We start from the raw sequence: 26679 nt of genomic DNA, 5'->3' as shown, positions 1-26679 counted from the left end.
CATTTCTTTACATTTTGCTAGGAATATGGGAAATGGGTGCAGCAATGTATTGAAATGTGCAAACATACATTGGAATACTGTATATAAGGCAAAACCAGAGTTTGCACAATTCTAAAAAGTTGAAAGTCACTATTTGGTATGACCACTTTTATTCTTCAACACAGCCTGAGTAGTAGTCTTCAGCAATAGTTCTCCAGGCTTCTTGAAGTACATTCAAAGCTCTTCTTTTGGTGGTGGCTGCCTTTTGTTCCATTCTCTGTCAAAATGATTCCAAACTGCTTCAATAATGTTGAGGTCCGGGCTCTGGGGTGGCCAATTCATGACAGTGTTGCACTGTGTGTTTTTCTATCCAGGCATGCTTTTATTGCATTGGCAGTGTATTTTGGGATCTTCATCATGCTGAATAAGACTGTTGTCAATCAGATGCTTTTTAGACAGTGCTGCATGGTGGATCAAAATCTGATGGCACTTTTCTACTTTCATAATTCCATAAGTTTTGACAAGATCTACAACACCACTGGCTGAAATGCAGCCCCAAACCATGACAGAGACCATATTTTACAGATGGTTGTTGACACTCGCTGTTGTACCTCTTTCTTCATCTCCTCTGTACATATTGACACTGACATATTAATCACTCCAGGTTTCAGTGAACAGGAGGTGGCTCAACTGAAGGTCCAGATGCATCTCTCAGGTCCTGTGTCAGGTCTTTGTTGGATTTTTTTTTTTTTTTAATTTGTTAAGAACATGACTTTCAGATACAGTTAATCTGTGAGTAGATAGCTTTTTTGGGGTCTGGCACTTCTTCTTTTGTCTTCCACTTGTCCACTTTCCACATTTTTTAAGGGTACACTACACACCATGCCAAGATATGCCAGGTTTTCAGCTAATAGCTCTTTAGGAATTACAATGTTGATGTGAAAAATCCTACATTATGTCTGCCAAACTGTGTAATTGCTGATGCATATATGCAAAGAAAATTGTTGAAAGACCTTCAGAAAGCCTGAAGAACTATATTGTACTTTAAAAATGAAAAGAAAGTCTGGCTGCTTAGAAGCAAAATATAAAGAAGTGAGTGGTGACTCAAGACTTTTGCACAATACTCTAGACACTAATCATCAAGCTCTAAAAAGTTAATAGAACTATGTCATTACCCTTTTGTATGGCTGCAAAAATAAACATTAAATAAACATTACTTGGATGTATGAATTCACAACTGTCTTCAAACAATATCAGAAACAGGAGAAAACAGCAAAGGTCATAAAACACTGATTAAAAACATTAGAAAAGCAGACAGTTACTCTACATTCTGGCTCATAAATTCTGCATCTTTAAAACCTTTAGCCTCTACTGATGGCCCAGTGCACTAAACATTACAATGAGCCTCGTCCTCACCTTCTTATTGTTGAGCTTGATATTGTGAGGTTCCAACTGGTCAAAATCTCTAATGCGATAAAAGCAAGGACAAAAACATGTTTACAACATTTAGATCAATAATTTAGACATGAAGCCATCATTTCTAACATGGACTACTGTTAAAAACTGAATCCATCCAAAACTAGTAAACATTTTGCAAAAAATGCCATACATTTTGTCCGGATGAAAGTGGTGTAGGATGGCACAGAAGGCCAGCCCGTTTCTCCAGGATGTGCTGAAATTTGTGACCTTTACCCCCCGGTACCCACTGGTAATGCTCTGACACCACTCGAGCAGTGACTGGCTGGAGTTCACCAGGTCCTGTAAAAAGAAGAAGAAAATACATTTTGGTTGTGTGCATCTATGCAAATTAAAAAGGCAAGTACGCCAGTATGAGTTAAGCCAGTATGCTTTAAATTTACCTCGGCTGTGTCATCCTTCCCATCAGCCTCCTCTCTGACCACTGTAACAGGACCAGGGGTCCTGAGGTCAGAAGTTTCTTCCTCTGGTAATGTAGGAAGGCGAGATGACTTGATCTCACAGTGATGGGGTATGCTGGAAGAGTTTTCTGGCGGTTTCTTTACCACACCATCAGGGGGGTCAGGCCGTTGGTGTTTTGGCCTAAGAAGGCAGAAGAAAAAAGATATGATGAGAAACAAAAATTTAATTTAGAAGAAAGGAAGGAGATTATTGACCCCGTATCAGCGTTGCCATGAGCAATTTTAAGATTTGACATGCAAGCTTGCCATGATGATAATGATGATGATGATGATGATGATGATGCACAAAATAAGATCATGATGTTAGAGGGCATGTTGGAAAACACAGTAGTCAAGCGATTTACATCAGGATTAGCAGCATGGTTGCCTCAATGCAGGCCTATCCTTTTTGGACATTTTATGGGCATACACTTATTTTTGAGCATCTCACTTTGTCTTTTTTTTAGGTCACATCACCCATGTGTGACCTTAGGAAAAGCCCTAAGCCAGCTGGTCATCATCAGGGCCTGACTGGGACAGATCTTGTGAGTCACTTTTCAACTTGGACTTTTCAAGTCACTCACCCAAGCATGTGGCACACAACTTATTACACATTTTCCTGTTTAAATAGTCTTGTTGATCATGATGGGTTTGAACAGACTGCCTCTTTTTGTTTGAGTTTGAGCAACGAGCAACAAGTTTGAGCAACTTGTAACAAAATGGGGTCTCATCCGGGATCTGCACCTAGGGCCTCTTTTTTCAACAAACACTTCTGTGTAAAGTATTCTTTGAACATAAAGCTGAAAAAGTCTCCTCCAGGACAGCAAAATTACACAGCAACCCACATGCACTCATGTGACAGCGTATACATATATAAACTGCACCAGAACTGTATTTTTAAGCAAGTTCACATCAAGCTTCATAAATAAAATTTAAGTTCAGCCAAGAAAAGACAACATTAGATCTCAGCACATGAAGCTGTACTTGAACATTGTGCTTAAAAGCAAACAATTCCCAAACAAGTTGGCCTAATAAAGAAACGTTCCATTAAACAGGACAAGATTATGGCCTATCCTGACTTACACATCCTCCTCTGCCTGTGGCTCTTCTGTTTCGGTTAGTGATACTTCCTGCAGGCCATCAAAGCTGATAATAGCTGAGTATTGATTGAGATCAGTGAGATCTGTGGCAATCTCTGATTGGCCTTTTGGCTCCACGGTAACACAGTCAATATCATCTGGAGCCGGGATGAGTCGTTTCATACTGCGAGTGCTGGACACAGGGGATGAGTCACCTGACATCAGGCAAATTTTAGCCAATAGAAACTTTTCCTCTTCTTGGAGTTGTTGGTCTTTGGAGCGACTGATGTGAAGGTTGTTATTTTGTGCACTGTCACTCTTTTGGCTGTCCTGGGTTAAATTGAAAGTCTTGGAGTTTTTCATGTCTTCCTTAATCTTCATTTCAAGACTTGTGTGCGATTGTGTAACTATATTTTTGCCACTATCTACTTTGGTGGTGTTTATGTCAGTGTGTATCTTAGTATGTTTTGAATCAGACTGTATGCTAGAAGTGCTTGGAGGGAGAGGCCAAGGAACCACTGAAGACTGAACAAGTTCTCCCTCCTCATCAGCCTCGAGGCTATGGCTAGCATTTGCAGCAACAGAGTCTCTCTGTCCTTTTAGTGGTTGTTTCTGTGACTCATGTTGGGGAGTGGTTTTATCCCTCTCTGTCTGACTGATTGATATCCCCTGCTGAGACACAGAGGGAAGGTTAGGATGTGGGCTGTCTGTCAGATTTGTTAATGACTCAGGAAGTTTGGGCTTATTTGGCTGACTGGCAGCAGGACTCTGGTAAAATGTTTGTCCACTGAAAATGACTGAAGAGGACTTCTGGTTTACAGCAGGGGATGGGTGGCCTGGTCTGAAGACACAAAATCAGATTTCAGATCTCAAGTGCTTTTCACAAAACTCAAGAACCACAAAGCCAGCCGGTATCTTTGTCATGCCCCATTTCTTTGACAACACCCCTTCATTCATCTAAAGCAGCCACATCTCTACCTTGTTAAGGTCACAAATCTCTGAATATATTCAAGCACAAACATTTTGTTGAACTGAGGGTAGAACATGGTGCTGGTGGATGTTAAAACTCAAAGTGCTTTTCCCACACTCAGTTAGTTTCATATATGGCCTTGGAATCTTATGAGGAAAAGACTTTCACCAAGACTCCCAGAGCTTTAATAGAACTGAGGTCTGACTATGAGATTATACCAGATGTAAACATGCTCCAGCCTCGACTGAATCACAGCATCCAAATGCCAAAGTAGTCAATTCATCCATGCTACTAAACATGCTAGGAAGCTGCACTGATTGCTGAACAATGAAAGGAGCCTCATCATACAGTATTCACGCAGACAGCAACAATCACTGATGCAGTAGATGCACATACATCTCTTGCAGACCTCTTTTTTCCATGCTTGCAAGAATTACTGCTACACATTTGACTAAACATCAACCGAATGCCTGTGATTAGCTATTAGCAGCTCATATTTGCAGTTTTTCCATAGACTATCAATGGACTACACTGACACTGAAAGACACATAAAAATAACAGTATTCAGTATATACTGATGTTCACCCGACCATTTAAAATGTAACTGCATGGTTTCAGGGTGGCTGTGGCTCAGGTGATAGAACCTGAGCCACAGAACATCTAGGTTGGTGGATTGATCACTGAATTATGCCTCTGAGACGAAGATCTGACATATTCAAGGTGTTTAGGGCACTTTGATTGTCCACATAGTCACATGACCTGCCTCTTCACATGCACTATCTTTGTCTGCCCAAAGTTTCATAAGCCATAATTATAAGGTAAAATGTGGAGAGAAAAATCTAATATGCATCCAGAACAACATGGTAATGATGGTCTTTGGAAGACAGCAGATATGAATCACATGCAAATGCACAACTCTTTCTTGACAAAGACATGCAGGGCCCGCCCAAACCCTCAGTAGGGTTTAATCAACATTATTTCCCCCCAAGTTAAAGTAAGGAAACACAGTCCAGAGGTCCACAAGAAGCAACAAGCCCAGCTCTCTCACATATCCAGCTCTTTGCCAGTTACTCACCTCTCTCCCTGTGGCTATTTATCTCTCTCACACCCCTTACTCACCCTGCTTCCCCTCCCATGTACAGCTCAGCCAGCCAGATGGAACCAAGATCTTCCTGTCCTCTCTCATATGCTATTTCCTCATCATCGTCCTCTCGCAGCCACTCGGGGATGGCTTCATGTTTAAGATAGGATTTGCCCTTTTTAAGCGATCTGAGGCCAGGATCATCTGCGGTTTTCTTAGCAGTACTAACAGAGTCCTCCCATTTGTTGTTTTTTATTTTGGCTGCAGGGACAGAATCAGCTGTTCGAGTCAAGACTTTATCATTAGATATTTTTGTGTTTGCTAGGTTGGGATCAGAATTGAATCCTGATTCCTCGTTATTATCTTGTAGCCTCTCATCATATGCAATATCCTCTAATTCTGCCTTCCTCAGTGGCAGACAGTGGTTTGGTTGACTGTCATCCCCTTTCTGGTTGTTTTTTTCTGATGCAGGGACAGCAAGGGCCTCTTTCCTCCACTGCAGGGTTTCTCCATGGATGTCCTTTCTTTTTCTGCTTTTCTCTTTTTCCATCATCTTTTCCCTCTCTGCCTGTTCTTCCTTCTTGTTTTTCTTTACTCCCTCATTAATAGCGTGCCTCTGCTGCTTTGTTTCCGTCTCCCTTTTCTCCTCATGCTTGTCCTCTACCCTCTCTTCTTCCGCCCCAGGACTTTTTTCCATTTCTCCCTCTGTCCTTTCTCTCTCACTCTTCCCCATCTTCTTTTTGCTTTTTCCAACCTCTTTTTTGCCTCTTCTTTTTCCCTCTCCAACCTTTGTTTCTCCTTCTTCCCTTCCTCTTCCTGCTCCTTCCTGTCCCTCTCCTCCTTCTCTTCCCTTTTGATGCTTTCCATCCTTTCTTTCTCCTGTCTCTCCCTTTCCTCTTCTCTCTCTTTCTCTTGTTCACTGGCTGCTCGTCTCAGAATTGCCACCAGACTATGTGCCTCATCTGAAGGTGAGCGCTCCGATTTCGGAGCTAATTCAGCCTTGGTAACTTTTTCTTCTGCTATCACCTGACTCTCTGCTGTGTCAGAGAAGTCTGTGGGTGGCAAAATGTCCACACCAATGGAAATCAGTGGATCATTATTTGCCTCAGAGGAACACAAAATCTCTGCATCAACTTCATGTAAATGTGGTTGGACTTCATTATTTATAAGTCGGCATGGCTGTTCTGTAGAGGGGTGTGGATGACCTGCATCAGTTGATCCGGGTGTATGCAGGATGGAGGCCACTGTCTCATAGCTAGAGGGCAGATACGAACAACAGGAAAACTGTGAGACAGAGCTCACCCGAATATGACCTGCTTTATGAATGCTGCACACTGTGACAGAGAGCCAGACAACATGCTTGATTAAAAATAGTTCCCTCTCAGACTTTGTTTTGGTGCCTTTCCAAAATGTCGTGCAAAAGCACCCAAAGGAAGCACTGTTTGCTACAGTGAGAACGACTCTGCACAACATACTGATTTTTTCCCTTTGACATGATTGAGAACAAGTGAAACACTCTGTGTTGCCATGCAGCTGAGAGCTCAGATCAGCTCACAGAAAAGCTAACAGTTGCATATGCAGGATGAATTCTCAACGAGCCGCTCAGATTAAAACCACATTGGCAAAGCCAGCTCACCGCATAATCAAAACAACCACTAACATCAGCTGGACAATGCATTCTCCAAAGATGGATGTTTTTATATGCAATCATTTTTAAATGCAGCAAGAGCAGTTAATAAAAATGTTTCAGCGCTTCACTAAAAGTTTCCCATAGCATCCAACAGAGTAACTTTTGTAGAGATAAAGTAATAACTCGTCAAAATGTATGCTCTTACATAGCAAGGTTATATGATTACAAATGAAGAGATATATGAATTTACTGTATTAACCGTTTACCTAATTTACCTAACCTCATCAGAAATGGCCTCAGTGGAAGGCTGGCTGTCAAGAAGCCATTCTTAAAGAAGGGAACCAGGGAGAAAAGGCTGAGGTATGCCCCATTACACTAGAACTGTACTGATGTATGGTATGTATGGTCAGGAAAGAGGCCCAATCGTGAGGGTCTACAGCCATCTGTAAAACATGGGGGAGGTTCTGTCATGGTTTGAGGCTGCATTTCAGCCAGTGCTGTTGGGGATCTTGTCAAAAGGGATGGAATTATGAATCCGAAAACTACCGTGAGAAATATGAAGAAAGTAGGGATGGCTCAAGACTTCTGCACAATACAGTATAACATATTCATTTTTGAGGTTTATTGCACTTGTTTTATGCAACTTTAGAGGGATATTTGACAAGTTAGCAAATTATCTCTGAGTTATTGGGAAAGTTACTGGCAATACACACAGCGCCTAACTCACTTTACTCTAGCTTAAGCCATTTTCACACATGCACTGGAACTCTGAACTTTTCTGGACACAGCCCCAAGCGACATGTGGGATGCAAATCTCTGATGCAGTTGGCTTGGACTTTATATTATTTTTAACCTGCCATCTCTCTGGCACAATGTACATTTTATGCTCAATTATGACCATGACATAACAATTATTAGTTGGTGGGAAGCTAGTGAGTGTCCTGCTTCCTTCACCCTCTGCCCAGGCAGCAACCTCACTTGAACCAAGCTAAGTACGTCCAGTAGTAAGAACTTGTCTGAAGCCGACCACTGCTTGCTGTGACAAAGTCCCATCCTGATTCTCCTGTCACTGTCATTGTTCATGTGTGAAAACAGCTTTAATGTCCAAAAACATTTTTTGCAGGAATGTCACACTTCAAAAAAATCATTTGCCACACACACAGACAGAGACTCACCCTCTGTATAACACCCCAACTACTGCTGACATGAAACCAGCAGGCACCTCCCTCTGCTGCTCTGCAACACACACATCTGCCTCTGTGTGCGCACATTTCTGGGCACTACCACCCACCCACACACACACACACACACACACACACACACACACACACACAGACACACACACACACACACATACACAGAGGAACATAAGTCCATTTTATACTTGTGTAAAGCTCTCATCAAACCGCTTCCATTTAAAATACCACTGCAGCATAGACAGAGGTCGACATAAAGAAAACAGCTTCAGGTGGGGTTAGTAAACACTTGACAGGCTGCAGCACACTGAGGAACGTTAGTCATTAACGTGCATGTGGTGTCACGCCATGCTGCAAACACTGCAAGGACCCATCGCTGACTCACCCCCCTATTACACCTTCCTCCTCTTTCAGCTTCTCTTCCTTGCTCTCACTACTTTCCATCCCTCTTTCCACTCCTATCTCGGTGGTCGTCTCCTCCACAGCTGCCCACAGCTGGTTTTCTGCCTCACACACTGAGTCTTTATTGTTGATGAAATGCTCCTGACCACCAGGCACGGCATCGGCTGGTTTCTCCTCATCTGCTCCCTCCTGTTGTGGTTTTCCTGACGGATGAAGATCTCGTTCCGCCCGCAGTTCTGGTTCTGGTTTTGAGGGTTGAAGCTGCTCCAGCACCAGAGTCATGCGCTCGCCAGCTTCTCGGGGGGGAACCTCGAGTGAGGTTGCTGATTCCATCCTGGGTCCCTCTGGCTCTTTGGGCTCCTCTTTAACTGGTGGTGCGCTGGGCTGAGCAGAGAGTTCAACAATGCAGTGTGCATCTCCATCTTTTCCTTGTTTTGGTTGGCTCTCTTGCCTAACAGGGGTGTGCACCTCATCAGCATCCTCTCTGTGTGAGCTGGATAGAGAGAGAAAACCACATGAAAGATATATCCATTACTAAGTGGCATTTCCTTCTGACATCGTTAAAAAAACAAACAATTAGCGAGGCATAGGAACATCAGCACAAACAGGAGGATAAAGCAGAGAAGCAAAGACGTGCCCCCTCATCCATTCTTACCCTCTGCACAAAGGTTTTGCACCCTCCTTGGCAGAGATTTTTTCAGGTGTATCTTTCCCACTTCTCCCTTCTAGCACTTTCCATAGAGGAATCTCTGCATCAGACAGCCTCTGTGGAGGTGGCACCGCCATCGAGACCTCTAATGTGACTGGTATATTCTGGGCAGATGGCTGAACAGTGGGGCCAGGTAGAGTACATGTGGCAGATACATTCTTTTCTGGGACAACAATGTTTGAAAGTGAACCCTCGCTTATGAGAGAGTGTTGCCCAAGACTGGATTAAAAGGAGAGAAAGAGGAAAAGTGAAAAAAAAAGAAGGTGGAGAGACAGGAAGAAAAGGAGCAGAGATAGCCATAATTAAACAGAAAAACTAAACAGCAGTAGGGGTGAGTGATAACATACAACTGAGAAGTGTATGTGAGAAGATCACTGATATTGATACCAGTACTGTACAGTTATATCTGAATGCACTTAAATGACCAAAGAACAGTTTGATTAGTCAGTGTTAGTCACATGCACACACAGTGACAGCAGAGATACAATGTAGCTTTAAAGAGTGTTCAAGAGCCAAAAAATGTATTCATTTTCTTTGATATCTGTGGGTGCCCTTAGGTGCAAAACACAAGATTTCAGAATACACAAGAAATACCAATGACAAAGTACAAGCTTTTTAAAAACATCATTGGATCCCCAATATTTCTGTGTTTTGCACCTCACAGCATCTGTAGGTATCAGACTTCATAAAATCAGGCACCAATATGCTCTGCAGCCTACAATCACAACAGAGGAACGAAAAAAATAAACAAAAGAGAAATGCTGAAGGATTCGGCCCAGCTTCATGCAGCTTTAAGTCAGACATACAGAAGAACAACTGATTTTTAGATCATCAATGCAATTTCAAGTTTTGAGTCTGTCTGATTTCATTTACTGATTAAAGAAGAAGCCATCTCTGTTTACAGACCACACAAAGAGCAATCAGCACGCACAGAGCCAAATCACCACGTATTGCAGAACTGTAACTCACCGCTCGCCGGAGTTTGGTTTATGAACTGATGGAGGGACATTCTCTCTGTCTTGAGATTGGCTGGGAATTTGTGAGGGCTGCTGCTTGGATGTAATGCTGGTTTTGACCAGCGGAGGGAAGTGAGGAGCAGGAAGTCGAGTTTGTGTCACATCTTTAAGAGCTGTGTTGGAGTGTTTGGTAACAGGAGGAGGTGAAATGGACAAAGAGGAAGCAGTTTTCATCTTCTCTTTGTCTTCATCTGATCTGTTGGTCTCCAGACTGCATCCTGAAGCTGCTCGAGCCTCCTCCCTCTTCCTGTTTTCTTCCTCCTTCTTCTTTCTTCCTTCCATCTCCTCCTTCTCTTGGAGCTTTTGTTTTTGTTTTTCGTCATTCTTTTTCCTCTCTTCTTCCTCTTTCAGTTTCCTCTCTGCTTTCTCCTTATCTTCTCGTTCCCTCTTCTCCTCCTCCTCCTTTTTCTTCTTCTCTGCCTCCTGCCTTCTCAGCTCCTCTTGTAGCCGCCTCTTCTTTTCTTCTTCTTCCCTCTTAATTCTCTCCATTTCCTCCCTTTGTATCCTTTCCTTTTCTTTCTGTTCCTTTAAGAGTCTCTCTTTCCTCTCCTCCTCTTCATGTCTTTTCTCTTCCTCTTCCTTCTTCTTCCTCTCTATCCTTTCTATCTCTTTCTCTCTCTCTTCTTCAAGTCGTCTCTCCTTTTCTTCTGCATCTCTCTTTTTTCTCTCTTCTGCTTCTTTGAATTTTTTCTCCTTCTCCTCCCTTTTTCTTTTCTCTTCCTCCTCTTTTATTTTCTGCTGCTCCTTCTCTTTGGCCTCTTTCAGACAGTTTTCTTCCACCTTCCTTTTTTCTTCTTCCTCCAGGAGCCTCTTTTTCTCTTCCTCCCTTCTTTTTCTTTGCTGCTCAAGCACTCTCCTCTCCTCTATTTTTTTCTCCTCCTCTTCCTTCATCTTCTTCATGAATCTTTCTCTTTCAAGTCTTCTCTCCTCTTCTCTCCTGAGTTTTTCCTTCTCCTCCTCCAGCTCTAGGAGTCTCCTCTCTTGTTCTCTTTTCCTCCTCTCCTCCTCCTCTCGCTTCCTCATCTCCTCTTGTACCCTCAGTTTCTCTTGTTTCTCTCTCTTCTCTTTCAGGAGTCTCTCCTCCTCACATTTTATCCTTTCCTTCTCCCTCTTGACCTCCTCCTCCTCCTGTAAGAGTCTCTTCTTCTTCTCTTCTTCATGCTTTCTCATTACTTCTTGCTTCAAGAGCATTGATTTTTGCTCTTCTTCTTTTCTCCTTGTTTCATCCTCTTGCTTCTTTTGAATTTCTGACTCCCTCTGCTTCTCCTGCTCCTTTGCGATTGCTGCTCCCTCTAACTGCTCTGACATCAATGGCTTTTCTTCGTACTTCTTTTCATTCATTTTCTGTTCAAGACTGCAGAACAGATACACAATATTCCTTAAGCCTTCATGTTTCTGCCTGTGTGCCACCTTCACCGGCACCATCAGTTCACATTATGCAACCTCAGCATTCATTAAAAAAAATATATTATTCCTGACTGCATCCTTGAATATAAATACTCACCCTGGAGGACACCTTTTGATAGTATCACACTTAGAGTCATCCTCTTCCAGAAACAAGCCCCATGGTTCATGTCTCTGGTTAAGTGACTCAAAGATGACATCATCAAAGTCAGGCTCTGGCTCAGGTTTTGCCAGGGGCAGCTTTTCGGTATTAATGGGGCTACTAATACTCTCACTGGGAGGCTTTTTAACATCACTTTGCTCCTGAACATTTGGCTGTTTAGGAGTGATAAATGCTGCCACGACAGTGGTGGAGGGCTGCTGGGGAGTGGAGCGCTCGCAGGAAGCAAAGGGCCAAGGAGGGGGTGGCGCTATGATCAGCTCTGAGCGGGTCTGGGGAGGACTAGGGACAGAAACATTGGAGGTCAGGCTCAAAAGATAAGCAGCTGAGATAACAGAAGGCTGAACGTGCAGACCAAACCAGGAGCTCAGGGCAGCAGGAGGCAGGACGCAAAACACTTTGCAACTGCTGGCATATGTTAGTGTCATGGAAACCCAGTCACAAACACAAAACAACTGCTGAGGCGCTGGGGAACTGCAGATGGACAATTATCACAGTAGAAACATCAACAGCATGTGTGTCAGCAGGCTTAAGCAATAAGTCGGGGTACTTTGGATCATAGTGAGTGCTGCTAAAGCAGTGATCAACACTCCTTATTGTGTTTTTATAGTTTGTTCCGTTTTTGCTTGAAAAAAGGAACAAAAGAATTGAAGGAGAATTGATGTCTAGCATCTATGTTATCAGTAATATTGGATTGTTAAAGCTCACAGGTTTCCACTAAATATGAAGCTTCCACCAGCAGATGGTTATGTTTGTTCAGCATAAAGACTGGAAAAAAGTCCAGAGTGACTCAATCAAGCTCTATTAAGACAGCTAAATTAATCCACAAACTCACTTATTAGCAGCTTCTACCTTGTTTTCATGATTATGTGTTTTTTTTGGCCACGTGTAGTGTTGTTGCGAATGAGCAAACCAAGACTATGGTTAACATTAATTGCTGATCCACTTGGGTTGATCAAGGTAAGCTGTTTCCCCTGTTTCCAGTCTTCATGTGAACATAACAGGCTGTGGTCAGCAGTTTAATATTTGAGGTTATTAATATCAATTTTAAATCTAAGTGCCAAAAAAGCAGTCATGCAAAACCAAACATACAGCCCATCTAAGACTGTCTTCAAAAACAAATTGAAAAGATTACAGGAAGAAGATGAAAAAGAAAGTGAGCCTTCAGACTTTGACTTTCTTTCAACAGGTTTTGTCATCTTTGCTGTTTCTCCTACACTCAGTTAGTTCTGCTGTCAGTCCTCAACAATCCTAACCTCTGTGGTCTGACAGATTGTCCACTCATACAGACGTTTGAGGCCAAATGTATCTTCAAGGCAACAAACCAAGCAATCTAAATGTATCCATTAATGTGATATCATCCCATGACCTCACCTGATCTGTGTTGGGCCGACTTTGTTTTCTGTGATGGTCACCTTTGAATCATGGGCTGCTCTGACTGGCTGAATTGACGTCTTGCTCTTTGAAGCAGCCTGGTTATTTTTAGGAGAATCTGTTTCTTTCACGGTGGAGGTCGTTTCCTCGTCCACCTGAGCGAGGGGGAATGTTGAGCCTATAAAGAATGAGAAGAAATGATCAGACCATTTTTTAAATTTTGTTTTTGCTTAGATGTTTTTAAATCTAAGAATGAGGAAAATGTCTTTGAAATGAGGATCATTTTTTGGCCAGTGTACCTGACTGACAGGAGCGGGTATGTGCAGGAGGAGCGGAAGGACGAGTGACAGTGAGAGGTAAGGAGTAAAAAGTAGTTGTAGGTAGAGAAGAGGAGTGAGGGGGTGAAGTACGTAGGATGGAAGCAGGGCAGATTGGAGCCTCTGGGTCACAGAGAGCATCAAGATCAGGACTAGTTAACAAAGGAACAGGGGTGATGTCCCCATCCTTTGGAGCAGAGTCAGATGTTAACCACGCCCCTTGAGTACCTGGAAAATGAGGAGGTGGGACAGGAATGATGATTTACAGGATGAAGACAGAGGACAAAGATTGAGAAATAGTTGGAGAACCTATGAAAGATCAGACATAGGAAGAACTGCCATCAGTTACCTGAGTCTGAGCTAGAGGGGGGAGATTTTGGAAGAGGGGGTGTGGACAAAAGAAGAGGGGCATCAGAAGATAAAGGAGAGGGAGAGGTGGGGCGGGTGATTGGCTTGACAATCTGAGGTCTGAAGACGTGAGAATGTCCTGCCAGAGGATAAAAGAAAACGTTGAAGTTATTAAACAGTGAACTGGGGTGGATAAGCATCACTTCTACACATGAATGCAGAGACAGACCAGAGACTGAAATAGAATCATCTGCAGTTTGAGCCTCTGGGGGGCGCCACTGGTATGAAACAGGAGCTGAGGAGAGGAGACGTGTGAACATAAGAGGAAGAAAGAAACACTGATGTAAAGTTAGTAAGAGGAGAGTGAGCCAGCAACTCTATAGCTAACTGCATTACTCCAGAATAATGTACAATATTTTATTTTATTTATTTTAACCCTATGAAATCCTTAAAAACTGCCTCCTCAGGTCTCTGTCACTATGGCTTCTTTCATGTAGTTTTACATGGTTTTACATATGGTCAGAAGGTCTGTCAGTTTTTTCTGATGTTCCCTTAAAGTTTTAGGTATTTTTTTTATGTTTCAATAATAGTCATATTTGTCCTCACAATTTTGTTTTCCTGCATATGTTTCTATGCAAAAGTCTGGAGCCACCCCTCATTTCTTTATATGTTGCTTCCAAAGAGTCAGACTTTCTTGTCATTTTTAAAAAGTGGCCTTGAACAATTGTTCTTCAGGCTTTCTGAAGGTCTTTCAAAGTTTTCTTTACTTTTTCACTCATTTTCAGTCCTTGTACCTGAGCATTTTCAGAGGAATGTTTTTTCCTGTTTGTTTGTTAAGCCACTTAAAAACTGACCTATGACTCAAGGGATGAACCAGTGTTGTGTCTACACATAACAGGCAACTTAGCAAAGAGCCAATTTCAAGTTGTATCTTTAGACACTTTGTTACTAGCAGCCTGTTGCAAAAACACGCCCTTTGTTCCCATGTCTTCAGTTGAATCTATGAAGAATACCAAAGATAACACAGTTTGACAGACATAAAATAGAATTTTTGCACCTACAAGGTGATTCCTGGCATATGTTGGCATAGTGTGCAACATGTCCTTGGGGGACAAAAGAAAAAGTGGCAGACCTCAAAAGCTATCTACAGCAGATGAACAGTATCTGAAAGTCATGTCCTTAAGAAATAGGAAAAAATCCAGCAAAGACCTGACACAGGACCTGACAGTTGATCAGCTGATCCATTGACTATTTATTGAAGCCGCTTCAGAAATGACCTCAGTGGAAGGGTGGCTGTCAAGAAGCCATTCTTGAGGAAGGGGAACAGGGAGAAAAGGCTGAGGTATGTCACATTACACAAGAACTGGACTGAAATTCAGTGGCAACAGGTCTCATGGAGTGAAGAATTCAAATCAGATATTTTCGGTTAAAATTATCATCAATATGAATGAAGGCAGTCAGGAGAGAGGTCTGCAACCATCTGTAAAATACAGTGGAGGTTCTGTCATGGTTTGGTGTTGAATTTCAGCCAGTGATGTTGGAGATCTTGTCAAAAATGATGGAATTATGAATGTAGAAAAGTATCATCAAATTTTGATCCACCATGCAGCCTAATCTTTTTCTCATTTTTCATAATAGATCAGAGCTTTGAACATTCATTGAAGAAGCCTGGAGAATGATTCCTGAAGAAAACTTGCAGAAGAGAGTTCAGGTTGTGCTGAAGAATAAAGGTGGTCATCCCAAATATTGACTTTCGAGCTCATTAGAATTATATGAACTCTGTTTTTGCCTTATATGCTGCATTTCCATGTATGATTGCAGATGTTTCAGTAAATTGCTGCACCCATTTTGCAAGCAAAACCTAAAGAAAAGAGGCGTGGCTGTATAGTAATTTCCCCATTGTGGGACTAATAAAGGTATTCGTATTCGTATTCATAGTACTGTATGTTCTGACCAATTTTCTTTCATTGACAATAAAGTTTATTTTTTTATAGCATGCTTTGCACTAATTATATTTCAGCACACAGAAACAATAAATATGACTGAAACAAACTCATATTTTTTTGCAGTTTCTGCCAGTAACAGTGCTGTCAAGCTAATAAATTTTTACTCAGTAATAATATGGGCTGCATTAAATGTTTAATTTTTCTCAACATTTCCAAAGCATTTACTTTGTAGTTCATTTTATCTCTTCAAATAGTTTTATATAACAAGAACTACCATTAGAATCAGTTAAGTACATATTTGTAATAGTACTTAATGGGTAGTTGGGTGATTCATTTATATATTTAGATGAAACTAAAGCCTAAAGATTATACAAGTAAGACTGATTCATTTAAATGAAGTATGAAGCAAACAGTTAATACAGGAAGACAGTGCAGCCTTTAAATGTGGACTGATGTTAAATGCAAGGAGATAAAATATTTAAAAAATGTATATACGGATGAGAGTAAATAAATACACTTCATCTTTCTCTGAGGCACTGACAATACATTTAGATGGTTAACTCAAAATTCTGATATCATCACAACCTGAACATGCATCTTCATCGCAACACACCATAATGCAAAGTGCAGTGCTTTCTCTTTCAGTTTGTAATGTACCATTAGCCATGAATCTAAACCATGCAGAAGATGAAACCAAAACAGACTGTCACATATCAGAAATGAGTTTGTTTGAAGCATGCAGCAAGCCTGTCTACCAGCCAGCCTCATTACCTTTTGCTGAACCTGACTGGAAGATTTTGGGCAGAGAGGGAGGCTGAGAGATGGTCCAGGTGAGTGGAGTGTGAGATGATGAAGGTTCAGAGGACAGGGTAGATTTTGTTGGGGGGGAATATTTGATAGAAAGGGGCTGGGAGCCAGTGGGTTTGGGTTTATGGGTGGGAGAAGTAGATACAGTTAGCAAAGACTTTTGTAAAGGGATGGAAGATGATGTTAAAATGGGTTCAGGTGATGACAATGAAGGGGAGGGAAGTTTGGTAGGCACAGACGAAATGCCTGTTGCAGGTGCACAGGTAGGCTTTGAGGACAGGTAAGAGGGTGTGTTTGAATCTGCAGCACCTTCATTGTAACTGGATGAAGAATTCGAGGGGACTGACACTAGTGTGGCAGAGGGTAAAGGAGACACAGATTCAGAGGATTTAGGAGATGGCGTGTTGGTGACCACATTGGGCAGAGAAAGGACAGAGGGCATAATCTGGGTTGAGGGTGTATCTGCTCTGATCTGCGAGCTTGGAGTTTTAGAGTCAGTCACAGAAGAAGCTTCAGGAAAAATAGGGTTGGCTGATTTTTTATGCTTAGACCTGGGTGAAGGCTGAGGGGAGGGGCCAGGGGATGGCTGGATCTCTGATTGGACAGGGGTAGTGGACAAGGGATGTCGCAAGCGATGTGGAGAGGGGCGGGGCGCAATCGGTAAAGGAGGCCGAGAGTGGAGAGCAAGACTGGAAGGACCACCATCATTTCCACTGGCTGCATTAATAAATGGAAGGATGGATAGATTAGTGAAAGTAGATTATTGAACAAACACATGAAAAGAGTAGGAAAGAAAGCATAATTCATTGTGAATATCAAAGAAATGACACTAAAAAATAGGTTACTCTTTGTTAAGAGTGATGCCATAAAAAATATAAGAGCCCAAAGCCCATTTAATATAAATCTACATTTGTACAATTGTGGTCAGAATTTTGCATCCGCTCATCATGGGCATGAATGCCATGGTAATTTGGGGCTTTTAATGGTTTCTTTGAACTGTTCTTTTTCCAGGGTGGAATGATTGTACAGCACACATCTGTAATAACTTAAAACAAACAAAAATTGGGTGCACATGTTTATATTCACTTTGGGTTTTTTCTAATCCACACAGGCTAAAAAGTATACATACACTCACTAATATTTAGCTAAAGTTGCACCTTGACCAGATGCTTTTGGTAGCCATCAACAAAAGTCTGGCATCATTCTGGTTGGATTTTTGATCCCTTTTCTTGGCAGAATTGGAAGAGTTCATTTAAATTGGTTGGTCCTGATGGAACATCCAATTGCGTCCAAGTTTCAACCATCTAGCTGCTGATTTGAGGTAAGGTTAAAGAATTTGGAGGTAGTCCTCCTTCATTATGATAATTGATTCCAGAAGGCCTTTGGCTTGTCCATGTGGCAGCTGCAAATTTTAGTTGAGCTTGAAAGTGTTGATTTTGGACCAAGGGCTTCTTTCTTGGTCAGCACCCTCTCAGTCCATGGTGATGTGAAACTCACTTCACTGTGGACAGTGATGCTGGTGTTCTAGCAAGAGACCCAACTTATGTAAATCTACAGTTCGCCTTCTCAGATCTTCACTGAGTTTCTTGGACTTTCCCATTGTTCTGAGTATTGGTCAGTCCAATGAGTGCTGTCAAACAAATCCTTTTTATGCTGGCAAAGAGAAACCACCAGTTTGTAGTCAATCATGATCACTCACAGGAAGTTAACAAGCCTTGGCTTTGTCAAGTTAAAAGACACTGTAGAGCCTTCAGCATCACTTATGAAAAGATTTAAGTGAATGTATGTATGTATATATTTGAGCCTGTACATATACTTTTAACCCCATTAAACCCCCCAAAATATCATGATGTTCATGGAAACATTCACGTAAACATCTAACCGCAAACTGCAACCTAAGAACTACACTGCCGTTGAACGCCCCTTCAAATTCAAATACAACAGTGTTTCTGTTTCTGAATCAGTATGATTCAGTTGCAGCAAAAAGGAAAACCATGTGAAGCGACACTAATGTCTCTCTGGACACAAAAACCTCAATGTGCAATGCTGCCTCCAGACAAACATTATAGTGGCATTAGTTTACCATCACATGATTCTTAATTGTGTTTAATGTGTAGATGAGAAATATGTGGTTTCCAAAGGACTGTCCAGTCATGTGGCAAGGACTGCAGAATAAATGACGCACGTGTGTGAAATACTACTAAATATATATATAAACATAGCTACCCAGTAACAGACAGGCAAAGAGGCAGAAAATACAAACAGGGGGAAAAAGAGACAGAAGGGGAGAGAGAGCTACCTGATGCTGGCAAAGTGAGTGCTGGGGAGTTTCGCTTGTCAGGTGGAGGGGGAGCAGGGCGATTTGGGCGGATTAGAGTGTGTGGGACAACTGCAGCAGCAAGAAAAGAGTAGAGCAGAAAAACAGATGGGAATAAGAACAGAAAAGTAGAGGAACAGGAAATGTCAAGACGTCAGCGAGTAAAATCTGTGTTGGTGTAAACCTGCCTACCTGTAGCAGTCACAGACTTCTTGTCCTCTTCTTCATCGCTCTCATTGAAGTCATCCAGGTTGCCGATATCTGTGGGTTTGACGCTCATCAGGCTGGCAAGACTTTGCATGTCTTCATCACTGAAGAACAAAGACAAACGTGTACCCCACCCTCATTACCAACTCCACCAATAATCAGCATGTTAAACTTTAAGTGTTTTCAAATGCTTTAACTCATTGAGGCATAATTCAATTATTAAACTAAATTCACAAATAAAAAGACTTCATATTTTTAAAGGGCTATCACACCTCACTGATGAGAACTGTAGTAGTAGTGACTTAAACTACTCACGTGGCTTTTCCCTCACGAATGAAGACACATGAGAGGGACAGCTTGAGCGTGGCCTCCACCACCTTGACAGACAGCGGCTTCAGCTTCAGTGTCAGGTCAGTCTGGGTTAACGTGGGACTGGCAAACCGCTTCAGGTTGATGTCAACGGATGCCAGTACCTTACGGTGACCCTTATTTTCCTGTAAATGATAAGAACAAGTACTTTATACTGTTTTTCTTGATTTCTACTTGGTGAAACTCAGTCTCAATTTTATAACTGGATGTCTGGATGTACTTACACCCTCAATGACGAAGGTCCATTCTTTGTCCTCAAATTCATCGGCATTGGCATCCTGTCATAAGAATACAGGCTGTTTAGTGCCAAATCCTCCATATATTGTAACCATATATCCATACATATGCCAGAGCCTTTTCACCCATCCATCCCTTTGGTTGTACTACATAAACTGTACATATGTAGTCCTGCAAAAAACAGGCGTATGCGCAGTACACCCTTACCGCTTCCAGGAAGGAAGGAATTATTTGGTCTAATTCTTTCATTCTAGGAGACACTAAGTAGCAGCCAGGTGATACGAATCAAATTCACTTGATTAAATAACAATCAGCAAGTGTGATCACCTCTATGAAAAGATAAGGTTTGGCAGTTTGCTGGTCTGGCACACTGAAGTACTTGTTAACACAATGCCACAAAGTGGAGATGTTTGGTCATAATGCACAGCACCACATTTGGCTAAAACCAAACACAACATATCAGATTTGGGCTTGTTTTGCAGCCATGGGACCTGGATACCTTGTAGTCATTGAATCAACCCTGTATACCAAAGTATTCTAGAGTCAAATGTGAGGCCACCTGTGTGACAGCTAAAGCTTGGCTGTAACTAACCTCAACTTGAAATACTGTGGCAGGGCTTTAAGAGAGCTGTGCTTAAGCAGATGCCTGCAAACCTCAATGAACTGAAGCATATTAAAGAGAAGTGGGCCAAAATTCCTCCACAATGATGTGAGAGACTGGTAAAGTCATATAGAAAATGATTAATTCAAGTTATTGCTGCTAAAGGTGTTTCTACAAGCTACCAATCGTGGGGTGTACTAAGCTTTTTAGAGGACTGCATACAGTCCTGTGGAAACTACCTTTCACACCTGACTGTATACTGACAGAATTTATTTAAAAGAGGGACCTAGCTTCTGGGTCTCAAAAGTGATTCCAATGCAGCAGGTCCTTAAACATGCATTGTTTTTAATGGCCAGTGTCTGGAAGTCTATGCCAATGGCAATTATATTTATACAGCAAATTTTATTATAAACAAACTAAATATATTTAACACAGATGGTAAAAACATAAAAACCTGTGCAGGTTTACCATAACTTCAGATAGTGAAAACAGCAAAATATAATAAAACAAAGCAAAAAACAAGCAAACTAACAAAAAAACACCAACTGAGTGGCAGCCTATGTGGATAAAAAAGGTTTTGAGTATGGTTTGAAATGTATGCAAAGCTGTATTTGATCTCAGGTCAGCAGGCAGCTTGTTCCAAAGAACAAGTCCACAATAACTGAAAGCACCTTCAGCACACTTAGATCAAATTCTAGGAACAACCTAACATGCATGTCTATATTGTGAGAGGAGAACCTGGAGAAAACCCACACATGCAAAGTAAGTACATTTGAAGTCAGAACCTTCTCACTGTGAGATAACACTGTTAATCACTGCATGGTCCCACCCGCTATGCGTAAACTGCACAAAGAGGGCGTCACCTCTAAGGAAACCCTCAGTTTAAACAATCCACCTTTGTTTAAACTTAGGCTTATTAAAATAGGATTAAAACCTTTTTTTTTTTTTGTCATTTAAGGCAAGAGTAAACGATTCACATAATGATCAACTTGATTACACCATGCAGAAACAAATTTTGCCCTGGCCCTATATGTTTTAGGTTTTTCTTTTACTTTGTTATTACATTGTAAATAGTGCATTCTGGGTTTGGTACCTTGAAGAGAGTAACAGAGATGTCGATGTTTTCCGGGACAGGCCACACCACCATGCCTCTGTAGGGGTTCTTGATTCCAGGCTGCCAACTGTGGAGCTGCACAACAAATAGCACATTAACAGGGTTGTGAGAAACTGGGGTGGTGATGGTGTCTGTGTGTGCGTGTGTTTGTGATGTTTCGGTGATTTCACCTTGGAACACATGCGTCTGTTCCTCCTGGTCCACACCACCCTCAGCTTGTCTGGTTGCCTAAAGAAACATGCACGCACGTCAAAACAGAAGTCCTATTTTGCTTCAGGCCATTATATGACAATCATACTTATTACACTCTTTGTTCATATGCAAAGAGGATAAGACTGCAAAAAGACTTGGAAAAAATACACTGGGAACTTTAGAACATTTTTGAACGTATTCAAATTGGTCTGAAAACAAATTGGGCATTATCCAAAATAGATAACACACGTAAAAGGTCTTATGACTGCTGAATAATAACTCCTCTGTGTCAAAGAAAGAGCACGACGTGTGTGTTTGTGTGTGAGTGTATATTTTATGCACATGGCTGTAGGCAAATGTTTCATTTATCCAACTGTGCAGGTCTATAAAAATGTGGCACTGTGCGTGTGTAACAACAAGTTACCACATGTACATCTTACAAGCGTGTACCTGTCTTTTTGTAAAGGTGTGTTTTGTAACATCTGTTTATGTGTTTCTATTGTATTTTCAGCCTTCTGTGGTACAGGAAGTGAGACAGGAAGCTGCACAGTCATATGACCTGAATTTGTATGAATCTAAGGCGTGCCTGTTGACAGGAAGTGAGGAACCCCCTTAACAGGAGAACGCACACACGTCACTGACATATGCAGGCATAGAGCCACAGAATTCTACTACTAATAGTACTAAATATAAATAATAGTGCTATATAAGTATTATATATTATTCATTTTTATTCCTCTGCCTGTGTCAGGGAAATAAATAGATCTGTCAGTTGTCTTTCAGCACTTCAGCACACTATTTTTCAGCATTTATCAAAAGTAAAATTGGACAACAAAACAGACCCCTATGCATTCCTAATAATAAAAATAGCTTGAAGGGTACTCCTCCCCGAAACTTGATTTCTTATCTTGCAATTTTAAAGAAAGTTCTTCCTTTGCCCGTCTCTCCACCAAGTGTTATGAACTTCAGCAAAGTAGCTTTTGCTTAATCTTGCTTTTAGACAGAAATGAAGTCAGGAAAACATAAGAGAAAGGCCTCCTCCTTTCCTCTCACCACAATGGAGGAATAACTCATAATGCTCTTTAAATCTCTTTGCTAAGTCCTAATATATTATGTTTATACGCGCAGTATTCCAACACATACAAACATAACAGCAATGGTTTTTAGTTGCGCCATACTGCCTCAAATTTCAGCGTATAAGTGTTCAAGTATAGCTGAGAAGGCTTTGTGAGCACATGTGTTTGTGTGGTATGTGTGTTAGGGGGTCAGGGAGTGCCATCAGGAATAGCCTGGTAGGCACAGACAGGGGGGTGATGCAGAAGAGAGGGGAAGAAGACAGCAGCGAAAATGAGAAACACCAACATTTGTTGAAAGGAAATATAATCTATAATAGAAAGATGCAAAAACATCTACTGGGAACAGTTACAATGGGCAGCAGTAGAGGGTTGAGACTGGTTATAAAGAAGCAAACAACAGTGGTGCACAACAGCTTGGTAACATGTGATTACTGTACACCCTGGCTCAACGGACAATAGTTGTTTTTTTTTAAAATCCCACAACTGCCTGGATGAGCGGTAAACATGACTCGCCTCCATGCTGAAATGTTCAAATGCAACTCTAAGTGTTAGATATAAGTGTGCTAATGAAACAAGAGGACGTTTATACACGTCAGCGTGCACATGCAGCTGTTTCCTCACTTACTCACCAACATCTCTCATGGTTTTGTCACATGAACCATTTCTAAGACATAAAAATAGTCCTGTTGCTAAGTCTTTAATTATGCCTGTGCCACTTCACAGTCTCTGTCAACATCAGTTCAGTTTTTTTGTCTGCAGGTCCTTAACCCCCCCACCAATCAATTTCTGTTTCTCTTATCCAACCCAACTGGAGTTAACCCTAACCTTGCTGCAAGTTTAAATGGCCACTTTTTATTTTTTACTGTTCACTTTCTTTGAGCAGTGTTTGTTCTCTCTACAACTTCTGAGGGAAAGCTGGCAAGGGCTGTTACAAATCAGTCTGTGTGGGTCATGTGTCTCACAGAAAGTCAATGATCTTAAATAACAGGTTAACACTAAATTATAACAACTCCCAAATGCAGACAGATCCATAGACAGACCCCCATGTGCCAAAGACTTTATTCCCTGTCAGCAACCTCAGACGCTGAATAGAGTTTAATCACGTTCAAACATGCTGAACCTTTAAGTACACATGACTGAAACTTTGGATGGCTCTCTGGTGTTTCCTCACTTCCTCCTTGCTCCTCCTTCTTCTTCTTCTCTTTTTGCGGTTTCTGACTTTGTCTTCCCTGTTTCAATTTGACAGTAAAAACCCTGATTTCATAATTCTGCACATAGGAACTAAATTACTCAGTAGCTTTTAGGAGTTTTATGCCACAGATGTATACCTATGTCTTCCTTCTTTTCATCAAACTCTTAAAACTTTATTGACCCCATCTGCTCCTAATCATAGCGCATGCTGACAAGCTGCTTACACAATCACTCCATCATTTAATGTAATCTGAACAGATAAGAAGATGCAGTGCCGTCCAAACTGACATCTGGGTGAAAGTTTTAAAGATGTTGCAGAAGCTCTTCTGTTAATGGAGAAAACTGTACTTGGAATTGTAAAAGTAAAAAGACATAATACGTACCAGTGTGTGCGACTGGTACTGCAAACAGGGCCAGAACATTGCAATACAAAAATATGATTTTAACTCTATATATAAGAGCTATATTTCTGTGTTTTTCCATTAGTTGTTTTTAAAAACAGCTTATAAATGTGTAATTCTTGTTACAGTCATGTGAAAAAGGACAGGACTCTCTGCAGTCCTGAGAAAAACTAAGTACACACAGTGGTTCAGTGGTTTATAGAACCACCTTTAGCCACGATAACTTGAATTAATCACTTTTCAATATGACTTTATTGAATTCAAGTCAATTCGATTTTATTTATATAGCTCCAAATCACAACAACAGTCATCTCAAGATGCTTTATCAGTCTGTCTCATCACTGTGAAGGAATTTGGCCCCACTCTTTACAACATTGCTTAATTTCATTAAGGTTTGTGGGCATTACTTTATGCACAGCTCTTTTAAGGTCCCACCACAGCAGTTTAACCAGGTTGAAGTCTGAACTGTGACTGGATCATTGCAGCACCTTGATTTGTTTCTTTTTCAGCCATTCTGCTGTAGATTTGCTGCTGTGCTTGGGATCATTGTCCTGTTGCATGACCTAATTTGGGCCAAGCTTTAGCTGTTGGACAGATGGCCTCACATTTGACTCTTTGGTATACTGAGGAGTTCATGGTTGACTGAGTGACAGCAAGGCTGGCTGCAAAACAAGCCCAAATCATCATCCCTCCACCACCGTGCTTGATAGGACTGCACAGTCATGTGAAAGCTTTCTTTTCCACATGGTTGTATTGGATTAGTTTTACTTTCTTTTTTCATGACAGTGCCTCATTTTTTAAAATTTTCTTTCTTTTTTTTATTTTTTTTTTGTCTAGTTTTACTTAATTAGCTATAATCTTAAAACCCTGCCCTTTGACCCCTGAAGCTGACACTTTTATTTTGCTTTCAGTTCATGTCATGTAATGTTCCAGCTTCCAAATATTCTGTGTAACAGGGAGGCACCCTAAAGAGCTTTGGCGTCATAAAATGGTTTGGTTTGATCCAAGAGATGAACTAACAACGACGAGCCTGCCTGAATACTTAAGAGAGTACTACAGGCGCACTGTCCCAGCAGTAGCCACATCTCGTTGATGAAGGCGGGGTCGGGAATCGAACCCGCACTGTCGGTGTAGCGCATGGGGGACGCCCTTATCTTCCTCAATGTAGCGGAAACACCCACAGCATGAGAATAAACACGGCCGGGAAGAAGCCTTATTATAGCTAATAACAGACTAAGCACGGCATCAAGGGCTGCTCACATTTTCAGCAATAAAAATCTTGAGCAGAAAGACTCAGTAAAGCGTTTCACTCACCATTTCTTGCTACACTCCAAAACGAGTTCCTGGTAAGAAGCAATGAACTGAAACTTTGAAGCCTTTTTACCAACTCGCTGCAGTCTTTTCCACACCGAAGTCATAACTTCCTGCGGTAAAATCAAACCTAACAAACAGGAAAAATAGAGAAACCCTCCGCTCCACAATACTCCAACTTTATCCGCTGGTTATGCTCCTTATAAGGCTTTCTTCTTCCTCCTCTGCTGCTGCTCCTGCTGCTGCTTATCATGAACTTCACACAAGCTGCGACTTGCGCTCATTGGCACTAAGTTGAATCACAGACTGACACACGCAAAAAAAAAAAAAAAAGAAAAAAAAGAAAAAAAAAAAGAGAAACAATTAAATGTCGCACTGTGCCGAAAAGAAAGAGCCGTGACCGTGAACAGGCAGCTGAGAGGGCAGCAAAGAGGAACCGAATCCGTCCTGTCATTCACACAAGCTTCAAAATAATAAGATAGGAGGCTAAAGTTTCAACCAAACCACTGCAGGAGCTCTCACTGGCAACCTGTCTGTGGCTTTCTGTCAGTAATCCACATGTGGAGACAGCGCAGCTAACTCAAGCCTGGGGTTCTTGTAATATAGGTCTGCTTCCTTTAGAGTTAGTTCACCCTCCCTTTTTTTTCACGGGTGACAGCAGCCAGTAACAGAGAGACAGGCAGAGGATATGCAAAGTGATACAGAGGTATGCAAACTGCTTTATCTTGCTGCTTGTGTGGAGGCACTGAGGTAACAGTCCTCAGTTATACCTATACAGACTTTGATCCTGGCTATCTGGAACAGTCTTATCTGACATTGCACTTAATCAGTCATTCAGACTCTCCTGCAGGCTGAAAGTCATGTAAACTCTCAGACTGTCTTGCTTTTTTCAAATTGGGTTTATAACTGAAGTCACTTCCTGAGTTTCAGCTGCGCCATCCAATGCTCACCCAGGAAAGTGTGTTTCATGCAGTTAGAGGAATAGTTTCCACTCAACCGAGCCAATGGACGCCAGTCCAGTGTGTGTGTGTGTGTGTGTGCGTGTGTGTGCACGCGCGTGTGTGTGTGTGTGTGTATATGTGTTCGAGCTAGGTCAAGGCACTGGGATTTTCCTCAGTGAGAGCAGGAGTGTATTTATAGGTGGGAGAACAGGGATTGATGGATGGACAGAGGCAGCTGAGGTAGAAGAGTGTGGGGCAGCAGCAGGGGGGGAAACAACACTCTCATGACTCAGTATTGGGCAAATGTTACTCTTTGGGTCCAGTATTCAGCACTGCATTATAGCTCTCAGTACCTCTGCCCACTCTTTATCCAAACATCCACGCACAC

General features: G+C 41.7%; 1 protein-coding gene across 2 annotated transcripts in view; it reads right to left on the bottom strand.

Annotated features, from left to right (window-relative positions):
* The window catches only part of ehbp1l1b (EH domain binding protein 1-like 1b), a 29901-nt gene extending 4296 nt beyond the window's left edge, over positions 1–25605 (bottom strand). The window contains exons 1-11 of one of the 2 annotated variants that reach the window (XM_030746393.1): positions 25354–25605; positions 21350–21407; positions 21159–21254; positions 19452–19505; positions 19174–19352; positions 18844–18962; positions 12917–13094; positions 8237–8746; positions 1839–2037; positions 1589–1737; positions 1396–1444 (exon numbers count right to left, since the gene is read on the bottom strand). In XM_030746393.1, the coding sequence (XP_030602253.1) occupies positions 1396–1444; positions 1589–1737; positions 1839–2037; positions 8237–8746; positions 12917–13094; positions 18844–18962; positions 19174–19352; positions 19452–19505; positions 21159–21254; positions 21350–21407; positions 25354–25457 (1695 nt within the window). In that variant the 5' untranslated portion in view covers positions 25458–25605. The remainder of the gene's footprint in view (positions 1–1395; positions 1445–1588; positions 1738–1838; positions 2038–8236; positions 8747–12916; positions 13095–18843; positions 18963–19173; positions 19353–19451; positions 19506–21158; positions 21255–21349; positions 21408–25353) is intronic. The other variant, XM_030746394.1, reaches the window with a different exon arrangement.
* Positions 25606–26679: the final 1074 nt, after the last annotated feature.

The sequence above is a fragment of the Archocentrus centrarchus genome, chromosome 14, assembly GCF_007364275.1.
Source record: "Archocentrus centrarchus isolate MPI-CPG fArcCen1 chromosome 14, fArcCen1, whole genome shotgun sequence".
Classification (NCBI taxonomy): domain Eukaryota; kingdom Metazoa; phylum Chordata; class Actinopteri; order Cichliformes; family Cichlidae; genus Archocentrus; species Archocentrus centrarchus.
Note: the sequence above shows the minus strand (reverse complement) of the source record. Positions and strands in the feature narration are given on the sequence as shown.